We start from the raw sequence: 12,065 nt of genomic DNA, 5'->3' as shown, positions 1-12,065 counted from the left end.
GAAGAGGACGACAGACTTATGCTGGAAGCCGAAGCATTCGCAGTCGGTCGAAGAGGAATTCGAAAGGACGATAGACGATAAAGTGCGCCAACTTGGCTTTTCTATTTTTCTTATTATTTTAAATATACATAGTTGTTGCTTTTATACAAATGGAATCCTTAATTTGGGAATTCAGGAATAATTCAACAATAGAAAGGCTATACATGTGTTGTGACCTGATTGGTCCTTTTTGTAACTAAACTATTCTTCTGGTAAATGGTAAGACTGTAATTATGAAGACTTTCATTGCTGACGGAGATGCTGAGTAGATTTGCCTTTGGTGACGTGGTTGGCTATGTTGGCATCCTTAACAATCAAGAAACCTAATTAAGTTCTAAATGAAGACCAATAGAGAAACTCAATCCTTTATTAGATCAATATCATGGATTAAGGTATGTTATTCTAACTTATGTTATTAGGAAAACCATCTAATTCAAAGATCTTGACGTTTGTTACATTTTACATACAATATTAAGATTTTATTGTATAATCATGAAGTTAAAATTTATACGAAAATAAAAAATGAAATGCGCATGAAATCTGATTTGTTGTGTCACCAATGCAACAACATATTTTGTGGCACATGCATTCTAGATTCACTCGTTAGCGAAAGGTTGACTCCAACCCAAGGCTGGAAGTGTACATATATTAACACTTCTCATCATTTAACCTACGGGTGAACAGGATAGATCGAAAAATTGAGTCGATCGATTTAAACAAATCGAACCAAAGATAACCGATTGGAAAAGAGGAGGGGTTCAATCGGCATCAGTGTGAGAAAAATCCAAACCAACAATTTTTAACAATCTTTTTGAAGAATTAAAGCAACCAAAACCGACCGACCGAGTTTGTACTCCTCAATGGCTAGGGTCAGATTGAACATTTACTAAACCAATCATAGTCGATTTGGTGACGGTTTGATCGAAAAATCGACTCTGACTGACTGTTTCATACCATTGATTCTACCCTTTTATATTTTTCTTAGGTTGAAATATGATTATGATCTTGAGTTTTGTTTCATAGTACTTTTATTTTTATTTTTATTTTTTGACATTTCGTAGGGCAGAAGGAACTAAACCTCTTATCTTGAAGTTGATAGTATAATTTTTATGTATATTGAATTATGCTTGTTTTGATATTTTCGTTTATACACTTCCAAGGTCCAAATTTAATCTTTTGCAGTTTTATAAATTTTAAATTTAGTATATATACTTAATTTGTTGATGATTTTTTAATAAATAAATCATCATCAACATTGTCTTTATTGAAAGTAGAATGATTATATTAAAATTTATTAAAAGAATAGATACTTTATTTAGACCTTTGAAGATATAGGAATTAAAATGTAGTGAAATCTAAAATGCAGGGGTCAAAGAGTTTTTTTTTAGCCTTTTTAAATTAAATATCTAAATTTTTAAGGAAAAATAGAGGAAATAACAAAATCGGGGAATCTTTTGATTTTTGTCAAAAACGAAAATATTTAGCAAAAGTGTATCGCGCACATGACATATATTTTTTTAATTTCCAAATTGTTCCTGGTATAGTCGATTAACCGTTTTTTTAAGTACTATGTAACTACTATATCGTGTATAAATTCTCAATAAAAATATAGTATAAATGGAATCCTCTGTTATGAGACTGTATATCAATTCTCAATAGAAATATAGTATAAATGAATCGTCGATTATGAGATTTCAACCTAATGAATTCAAGAGATAAAGATGCCGAATTTTTCTCCCATTTTAAAATTTGAATTGGCAATTTCTGTTTGTTTTGATTCGATTTAACCACATTTTAAAAATATTCAAAATTAATCAATCTTTAATTTGTTTATCACCATTTTTATTTTAATTTATAATATATTTTTAGGTTTTACATTATTTTATTTTTTTTATTATTTTAAATTTGGATTAAATTTTTTTTATCCTGATTAGAATTTTACTCAATATTTTATACATATTATCATCAAACAAACTATATATTTCATTTAAATTTTATCATCTTTTGTATTTTTTAATGACCTTTTATTCTTTATCATCTTATTATATTATTATACCATTAGTTTATCTTTTGACAAACAAATAAGTATTTACTTTTGCAATCTTGTTATTTTTGTTATGCCTCTACAACTTCTTTCATAAGTTTTGTAGTTGATGAAGTTATAAATATTGTTGAAACCTAAATAAAAATAGAATTATGAATATTAATTGTAAATAAATGAGTTCCCTTTCTGCTTTTCTCCCCAAATTATATTTGAATTTATATTTTAATATCAAATTAGATTTTATCTAACTACTTATCAAATTAATCACAATAAACAAAAACATCCCGATTTTTCTCTCCAATTTATATTTTCCTAATTTTTTTTCCCTAATTATATTTGAATTTATATTTTAATAACAAAATAGATGTTATCTAACTAATTAATCATAGTAAACAAAAACTTATTTTTCTCTCCCATTTATATTTGAATTTATCTTTTATTATCAAGTTTGATTTTCTCTAACTAATTTTCGATTTGTTTAAATATTTGTTACAAATTCAATTAATTCTAAATATTTTTTTCATTATTTTATACATATTGTTATCAAATTAATTTGATCTTTTTTATATTTTCGATGTTTTCAATTTTCATATAGAAACACGTAAAAATTTCCTACTTTTGTTCCTACTTTTAACATCGTTTTCAACAATGACGTTCTGGGATTAGCAGTGTTTAAAGTTTACTTTCAAGATCCTATGAAAAAAATGGTCAAATGAAACTCTTTACAACTGGTTTGGTGTCAAATACAATCATATTTTCAATAGTCACATCGTCCTAAAGTTGCAGTTCCTTCAAATACTCACTTGCCAACAACAACTTCATTGTACAATCAACTTTGCCCTTTCTCACCTTGGAGGAAGTTTATCGTTGTAGACATCCATAAGTTTCTATTGACCCCCACTACCTGGTCGTCATCTTCCTCATATACACACGTGCTGGAAGTATTAAGGACCATATTTGGTTATTTTTAATTTTTGCTTCTGGAATAGATAATGTGTGTTTGTGGTTCTAGAATGTTTAGGTAGAGTATATTTGTGGTACTTGAGCTGTTTTTGAAGTACTGTCTTTGCATTCTCGCTTTTACTTAATTATGTTGTTTAAGGGTAGTTTTGTCATTTACTAATTAGTATATTCTATTATATAAATTTATTTTGCTATTTTTATAATTTTAAAATTTATTTACCATTTTTTCTAAACGAAACTTTAAAATTTGCTATTTCTAAATAAAACTTTAAACTCTAAAATTTGTTAAACTTTAAAATTGGCAAGTGAAACTTTACCAATTTTTAACACATCTCTAAGTTCTCTAACATGATATACCTTTTCAAGTCAATCACATAAAAAGTGATAAATTAATGTTTGCTATAAGGTACATGTGAAAAAGTTAAATTTACTATTTGTTTTGTAATAGGATTTGAGATAGATACAAAGATAAAAAATCAAACAAGTTTTTGGGACCAAGTGACCATATGTCGTCTATGTAATAAATGGGTTATGAGAAAACACGCAAAAAATAATAATAATAATAATAATACTTTTAGTCTCTAAAGTAACAATTTACATCTTAAATTTTAGCTTTAATCTATCTACTTTTAATTTATTAACAATTTAATCTCTAATTTTAATTTATTAACAATTTAATCTCTAAATTTTAGTATGTAACTTTAAAATTTTCAACAATTTAATTCCTCCCATGAAAAAATTCATTAAAACTAAAATTTATTAAATTTTTATGATTTAATGATGTAAATTTTGTTGCTTATAATTCCTAATTGGTTTTCCTAAAAGATAACTCAACTAAAATATTGTTTGTTTTACTTATAAATAAGATGTTTAGATCTTCATCTTATATTTCTTAATTCAAAACCTATATATTATTTTGAACTCAAAGTAAAGAAAAATCATATTGCTTTTAATTCAGACCAAACATATAGTTTGATATGTTAAGATATTATAAGCTTCTCCTAACAACTTTTAACTAAAAAAATCTTCAACAAAAATAAAAAGTTGCAATAGAGCCTATGAGCTCTAAATGCCAAATTTATTACATCAATCTTTTGTTTACTTAAATCAGGAAGTCAACTAAACACGTTTATATTATAACTTTAATGTCTTATGGAAGGAAAATTATTAAATGCATCACAGTTGCATACATCTCTAAACTACCTAATTGTCCAATCACAATTTATTATGTAACATACTCTTTTTTTTTTTTTTTTTTAAATTATCGAATTGCATAAAAATAGATATAACTCGAATGTACCAAAGTATTGCTCTTTATAGAATTCAGAATAATGGAACTAATAATCATTTGATTTTTTATTTTTTGGTTTTAAAAATTAAGTCTACAAAACTTCCCTCGGTTGACTTCTAACTTTTGTTAGCTACATTTTAGGAGTGTTTTTAAAACCAAGTCAAATTTTGCAAACTAAAAGAAGTAGTTTTTAAAAATTCATTTTTGGTTTTAAAACTTTGCTAATAATTCAATTCTTTTACTTAAAAAGATTCAAAGCATGATAACAAAGTGAGAAAAAATATGTTTAATTTTCAAAAACAAAAAACATAAAAATAAAATGATTACCAAACGGAGTTTGAGTTATACCATATAACATTTGATACTACATTTTTATAAATTTTGATGTGATTAGTCATGTTTAAAACTGAAAATGTAAGAATTTAAACATTTTTTCCTTTTAAATCAAGAATATATGCACATTTTGCCTTTTGCCTCTTAATCGAGAATATATGCATGTTTTGTCTTTTCATCGAGAATATAGGTACCTTTTGGAAAAAATAACTAACCTCCTAAAGTTTCCATTTTTCAGAAATAATACTTTTATTTTAGACTCATTTAAACTAGTTTTTCTTAGTCGGTCAAGATCGACCATTGAGATTTGGATTGAAAAATAATAATAATAACTTTTGCATCTTATCGATTGTTTTGGGTTTTGTCAGTAAAATCTTGAGCAAAAATAACACTAAAAATCTACTAATTTTCCATCTTTCCAAATATTATTCCAAACTTATATCTTTTCGAATTTTCTTTTATATTTATCAAATCTTATCTAAATTACCATCTTTCCACCATTATCTAAATTTCCAGATGGACTTACCAATTATCCAAATGGATTTTCCCGATGGACTTAGATGATTGCATTGTGATGTTTAAGTTTTGGGAAATATAACATTTTTCGGGAAAAAAAAGTAATGATTAAAAAGTATATAAAATTTCGATGTTAATATATAGAACCTCGATATAATTATGTGTGACATTTTACTTACTCAAATATATAGAATCTCGATGTTAATTTTGATCGAAATTTTATCGAGAAAGCCCAAAATTAATATGATAAAAAGTCAACTTTAAAATTGATGAGATAAAAAGTTAACTTCTTTTTATCCAAATCTTGAAATCTTTAAGGTTATTTCTGAGCATTTCCAAGTTATACCTAAGAATGAGAATATATGCTTTATGTAAAGTTGAGATGTAATCGTGTTGAATAAGACAGAGCATTGTATATGTATGGATTATCGGTGGCCTATATCCTCATCCCTCCCTCTGTTTCCGTTATTTCCTCACCTTTTGTTTGGGAAGAATATCACTGAAACGAAGTTTTGAGTTTGAAGTTTGAAGTTTGATTAAGATATGGCTCAATCGAACTCTAAATCTGTTCTCATCCTCTGCGGTGACTACATGGAAGACTGTGAGGTCACTTTCTTCTTCTTTTCTGTATTTGGAATTTCAGATTCATACTAATCTCTGTTCTTCTTCTTCTTCTCTAATCATTTTTATGTATCACACTGTTAGGAAAAAGGAACCCTTATGGAAGTGTAGATGAACTTAGATTCTTTCACTTGATTTCGATTGCAGGCAATGGTCCTATTTCAATCGCTAAGCGCTTATGGAGTTTCAGTGGATACTGTTTGTCCGGGGAAAAAGGCTGGTGATATCTGTCGGACCGGCGTTCATTACTCGATGGGTCATCAGGTCTGTTATTCCCTCTCACAACTCAACTTTAATATTTTCAACATTTTCTTGTATCCTATTCTTCTTGCATTTGCCGATCATACCCAATTCATGTTTTGTTCGATCAATTTTGAATTTGGTTAGCATTTTTGCTCCCTAACTTTGTAGATATTTTGTCTTATCATGAAAAATGTTGTTAGATTTAGGGGACTTCTTTTAGATATATATATAGATCAGTAAATTGATTCGAAACTGTAGTGTTTATTAACGTAGACAAATTGGAACTTTATCCTGATGATATTTTTGAAGCTAGAGACTAAATTGTTATAAATTTGAGACTATAAGGACTAAATTGTTTACAATAGAGATTAAATTGTTACCTACCTAAGTTGGATTAAACTATTATGAACTGAAGTTTTGGGACTAATTCTTTACGGACTAAAGTTCAAGTACTAAATCCTTACTTTAATTATCTTTTAACCTTTGAATTTTATTTGTATTTGTTACAGACATATTCAGAAACTCGTGGGCACAATTTTGCACTGAATGCAACGTTTGATGAAATTGATTTTAAAAAATATGATGGGTTGCTGATCCCGGGAGGACGAGCACCAGAATACCTTGCTATAAATAGTTCAGTGCAGAGTTTGGTGAAAAAATTTTCAGAGGCTGGGAAGCCAATTGGAACTATTTGCCATGGACAGTTGGTTTTGGCAGCTACAGGGTTGCTTAAAGGTCGGAAGTGTACAGCCTACCCACCCCTGGGACCTGTAATGACTGCTGCTGGTGCTTCTTGGATTGAGCCAGAGACTATGGGAGCATGTGTCGCTGATGGTAACATCATCACTACTGTCACATATGAGGGGCATCCTCAGTTCATTCGGCTTTTTGTCAAGGCACTTGGAGGAAATATCAGTGGATCAGATAAAAGAATTCTATTCCTTTGTGGGGTAAGTTTAAATTCTATGACAAACTTACTAACATGTAGTGTACTATGCAGTATTTTTTTCTTTTCCTTTTCCTTTTCGTTTTTTTTTTTTTTTTTTTTTTTTTTTAATAGAGACCAAGTATATAGGTCAACTTACATGTACCTACGTTAGCTAATTCTATCTTGGGAGACAATTGCTTGACTCTAGGACATTTTGTTGTTAGGAAACTCATGAAATTTTAATATCCTATTAGGTGGCTAGTATGAGATTTGAACATATTCCCTCAAAGCTCCCTTACTTTTTTGCACATGTCCAGTGATACTAGGCCAACCTACCATGGTTCACACCAACAAACTTTTAACCTCACTATTTTTCCAAATTTGCAAATGCATAAGTTCTCAACAAATTTGAGTCCTCATTTGGTGGTAGTCTTATTCATCCGTCTATGCTCTATAGTCTTGCTACAGAGGAAAAAGTTGAAGGTAAAACTGAGGTTTAGTGCTGGCGAGAAAGTTGAAATAGTGAAGTAGTCTAACCTAAACGATTGTAGGAAGATGGCAAAGTGGGCCACTGAGTAGAGATTGTATTATTGGAAGAAAGAATTATAATGTAGCTTTGGACAAGAAAAAAGTTGTAGAAAGTAGAGTCCATAGCACCGAGAAGAGGCTTAACAGCTTTTTCGTCGAAGTTCCTATCTTCCCATCTCTGTCTTGGCCTTAACCTTCCCTCCGTGAAATAGGATCTTTAGAAATCACGTGTGGTATCATTATTGAGGGAAAGGATAGACTAAAATGATGACAATTTGCTCTCCTTTTATGCTTCTTCCTCCTCGTCTTTCCCCCCTTCCCCTAAACCTTTAGACGACCATGAATCAATGTTGTAGTTGAGTAGTTTAACAAACTTGCAGAAAATATCTTAACATTTTTATTTCATAACGGAAATAGAGTTCTGAATGTTGTAATTTTAATGGGAATTGTCCACCCTACTACCGATTGTTGTCTCTCTCTTTGGATATAATTTATTCTTATATCCATCCAATTGAATATTGAGCAATTTGATGAGTGATCTTCATGGTTATTACATTATTATGCAAGTTCATGCAGACAAAGCCTGTTTATGGGTTGTGGCCGTTTTAAAGTCATTTCCCGGTTCTTTTTGCAACAATTTGAAGGGATATCTTGTTTCTTTTAATCTGTCTCAAGAAGAACACTGGAGGCATGGTTTCTCATGGCTAACATTAGCAAGCTTACTTCTCTATATTTTTCTATGTCAGGATTACATGGAGGACTACGAGATATTTGTTCCATTTCATTCCTTTCAAGCTCTTGGTTGCCATGTTGATGCAGTTTGTCCCCAGAAAAAGGCTGGGGATAGCTGTCCAACTGCTGTCCATGATTTTGAAGGTGATCAAACTTACAGTGAGAAGCCGGGCCATAATTTTACGCTAACTGCTGATTTTGAAGGCTTAGATGCATCAAGTTATGATGCCCTTGTAATTCCTGGTGGTCGAGCACCAGAATATTTGGCCCTGAATGCGCGAGTTATTGCAATTGTCAAGGAGTTTATGGAGGCTAAGAAGCCAGTTGCTTCTATCTGCCATGGACAACAGATCTTATCTGCTGCTGGTGTTCTTAAGGTATTGACATGATCCTACATGAATTGTTTGTAAAATTCTAAATGTTGATATCTTTTTACATGTTGCACATGATGAGCCTGCATGCATTCACTCACTATGTCAGAAAACGATGAAGATTTGTGTTTTAGAAAATATTTATGATCAAAGAAAGGATATCTAGAACCCCACCCTTTCGTTACGGTAGAATGTGAATTATACGTATATCTAATTGGTTGGAATATAGTAAGTTTGTGTGATGGATGAATGGATGAAAATGGAGGATTTGTAGGAGGGAGGGAGGGAGGGACATTATCGCTTGGAGAATATTCGGAGCTCTCAACTTTTCTAAGGCACCTGTTTTATAGCCTAGGAAGGAACAAAAATGGCTGTTCCAATTCCAACTGATTAATTCAATTGTTTAAGCTTGGGAGAATATCATAAGCTATCATCTTTTGTATCAGGCGGCATAATAATTCTAACATTAAACCATTCCTTTCCTTTCCTCTAGGCTCTAGTCTATGGTAACTATGATCAAGTTTTCTAGAATGTAGTAAATTTTCCTGCCAAAGGAGCCTGTATATGGAAACTAGTTAACAATCAGAAACTTACAGTACGAAAGGAAAAAAAAGGATTCTAGTTGTTGGGATTAGGAGATAAAAAAGTTCCACATGGGCACTTTGAACCGTAAACCTCCTCCAAGATTGATGACAGAGCGCCTTCCATCATGGGATGACATGTTCTGAAATAAACCAGTTACACCTAAGAAATATAGGCGATGCATTTTCAATACGTTTCCGTTTCTTACATATGTAAAAAGTTGTTACTTCGGTCATTTTTTTGTTCCTAACAGTTCATACTTTTTTCGATGTATAGGGGAGGAAATGCACTGCTTACCCAGCTGTGAGACTGAATGTGGAATTGTCTGGGGCAACATGGTTGGAACCTGATCCAATCGACCGATGCTTCACAGATGGGAACCTGGTTACTGGAGCAGCTTGGCCTGGCCATCCTCAGTTCATCTCTCAGTTGATGAAACTTTTGGGTATCCAAGTGGCATTTTGATCGTAGCACGACCAGGTGACTTCGCGTTCAACTTATACAAAGGCATGTCTTGATAAGGATGGTGAGAAGAAAGCAATAAATGTAGTACAATGTTTTATGTTTTGGATAGGCCAATTCTGTATTTTGCTTTTCCTGGAAATGTTGTGTTGTAGTTTATGTTCTTGTTGGATCTGTGTTCTTGAGCTTATCTTATAAAAATGTTTTATGTTTTGGAAATTTCCGTCCTTTCCTGGTTCTCAACCACTCAGACGTCAATAATTAATCGTCAATTGGTGCAATCTAGGAAAATCACCCTATGTTAGCCTAGTAGTCAATAATGGCGTGCTAAATAATTAACAGCCTAGAGAAAATCAGTTCAAATAATTGCTTACTTCGAACTTAATATTCTTTAATTTACTTTGAGAACACAATGTAGTAAGGTTTAACAATTATTTCATGAGAATAATCGATAATGTGTATATAAGTTGGTCCAAACTCTCATGGATAAAAGAAAAAGACACTTTCATTAGAGTAAAACACTAGACTGATGATGCTCTTTTATAAATAGAAGGAAATGAGATTATTCAAGATACATTCACTATGTTGCTCTAGAAAACTTTTGACTTCAGAATATTGAGGCATGGCACACAATGCTCTAAAGGCTGGATATGCATGAGTTTGTTGATATTGTGCCCAATACTACTCAATGAGACAATAACTAATCAACTAATGTAATCATGTAAATAATAAAGGCTTAGTGGGAATTGGTTCAAGTCATGGAATACAAATGTAGGGTCATATGATTGTTTCGTGAAAATAGTCGAGGAATACGCAAGTGAACCTAGACAATCTTAAATATAAAAGAGAAAAAATAATGCAATTTAGGGACTCTCACCTATCAGTTATCAATCCACAAAAATGCAATTTTGCTTCAGTCGTGTATCAAAGTTAGATTAATCAACTAACCAACCAAATTTGTACAACAACAAAATTGATACAAAGTATTGTATGTGTGTGTTGAGTCATTCTCATGATAACAAGAATATGAAGTTTTCTTACAACATTAAAAATGAATTTTAAAAAGTTTGAATTTTGGCTACGTTTATAATTTGGTTTAATTTTTCAAAGTTAAAAAAAGTTTGAGAATACTAATTTTTCAACTAATTAAACAAGGTTGAGATAGATTGGGTTGAATTCATAAGTTGTTTTATGGGATTATAAATTAGTATAAAATATGAGAAGTCATTGTTGACCGCTAATCTAATTTGAGTGTAACTCATACTTGTTAATGCATTAGAGTAAATATTTTTCTCTTTGCCCCCTACCTTTTTAGTAAATATGCTTACTTTGTCTTTTAATTCTTGAGATACAACTCATACTTGGACAATTGAGGTATCATTTATGCAGACATGACACAATTATTTGAGAGTTGGTAGTTATACATATTGAATCGTACATTCATTCATGTATAAATACGATTCATGCACAAAAAAAAAAAAGTGACTATTAAGTTTAGGTGTTTGTTGATGTCATCCAAGGAGTCTTTGAATGTAGATGTCTATTGAGAGATGTAACAACAATAAGGCCAATATGATCCAACAGAACATTACTATTTATATTTGGGTAGTTAATATTGAAGGGGTGCATTCGTTCATATATGGATATAATTCATGTATAACAATGCAACTTTTCATGTTTACATATTCGTTGAGAGATGCTAGGACAACAGAGGTGATTTTTCAAAATTTCACTACCAAAATATATTGATATTATGAAAGTGGTGGGTTTTCAAAATTTCACTTTACAAAATATATTTATATTATGAAAGTTAAACTTTTAGACCAAATAAGTATACTTTATGTCAATGGGACACTACTATTTAGGTGTAGTGGTATAACACATCGAGTTGGTGTATCTATTGCCAATTTTACGATATTATTTGTGTTCTTACAAAAAGATTTTATTGTATCATATATTTATAAAATATATAATAATAGAAGCTATTTCAGTATACCTAATTGGTTTATAACTAATAGAAAACATTGTCAAAATAAAATAGCATGATTCACAATTTAAAAAAAAAAATGAATTTTCAACCTTTCACATTCAACTTTGCATATAAGAAAATAATAAATTTTATAACAAACTATAAGATTCATAAACATGTACATAGTTGATGATCTAAAAGTTTTTGAGACTTTTGATCCAATTAAATAATGTTCTATTTCCTACTCTAATTTCGTAGTACTAGCATAGTCACAGGTCGATCTATCGAGAGGTATTGTGTTACTTGTATTCTTGTTGGTGTGAGCTTTGCCTATCTCATTTAGAAAAGCTAAATGGACGTCTTATGAATCAATTTGGCTTTTGTGTCTAGATGAAAAACATTCTAAACATGCAAATTAATTAGCATTAAGATTTAGGGTTGTT

The 12,065-nt window shown here is 30.5% G+C and overlaps 1 protein-coding gene across 1 annotated transcript; it reads left to right on the top strand.

Annotated features, from left to right (window-relative positions):
* The first annotated feature begins 5,475 nt into the window (after positions 1-5,475).
* Positions 5,476-9,872, top strand: DJ1D (Class I glutamine amidotransferase-like superfamily protein). Its single transcript, XM_039049983.2, has 5 exons — positions 5,476-5,792; positions 5,955-6,071; positions 6,560-7,000; positions 8,253-8,615; positions 9,468-9,872. The coding sequence occupies exons 1-5, from the start codon at positions 5,730-5,732 to the stop codon at positions 9,654-9,656; spliced, it is 1,173 nt and encodes a 390-aa protein (XP_038905911.1). The 5' UTR covers positions 5,476-5,729; the 3' UTR covers positions 9,657-9,872.
* Positions 9,873-12,065: the final 2,193 nt, after the last annotated feature.

This window comes from Benincasa hispida, chromosome 11, assembly GCF_027475165.1.
Source record: "Benincasa hispida cultivar pf3 chromosome 11, pf3_genome.v1.1, whole genome shotgun sequence".
Lineage (NCBI taxonomy): Eukaryota > Viridiplantae > Streptophyta > Magnoliopsida > Cucurbitales > Cucurbitaceae > Benincasa > Benincasa hispida.
The sequence above is the reverse complement of the archived record's forward strand: the minus strand, read 5'-3'. Positions and strand labels throughout refer to the sequence as shown.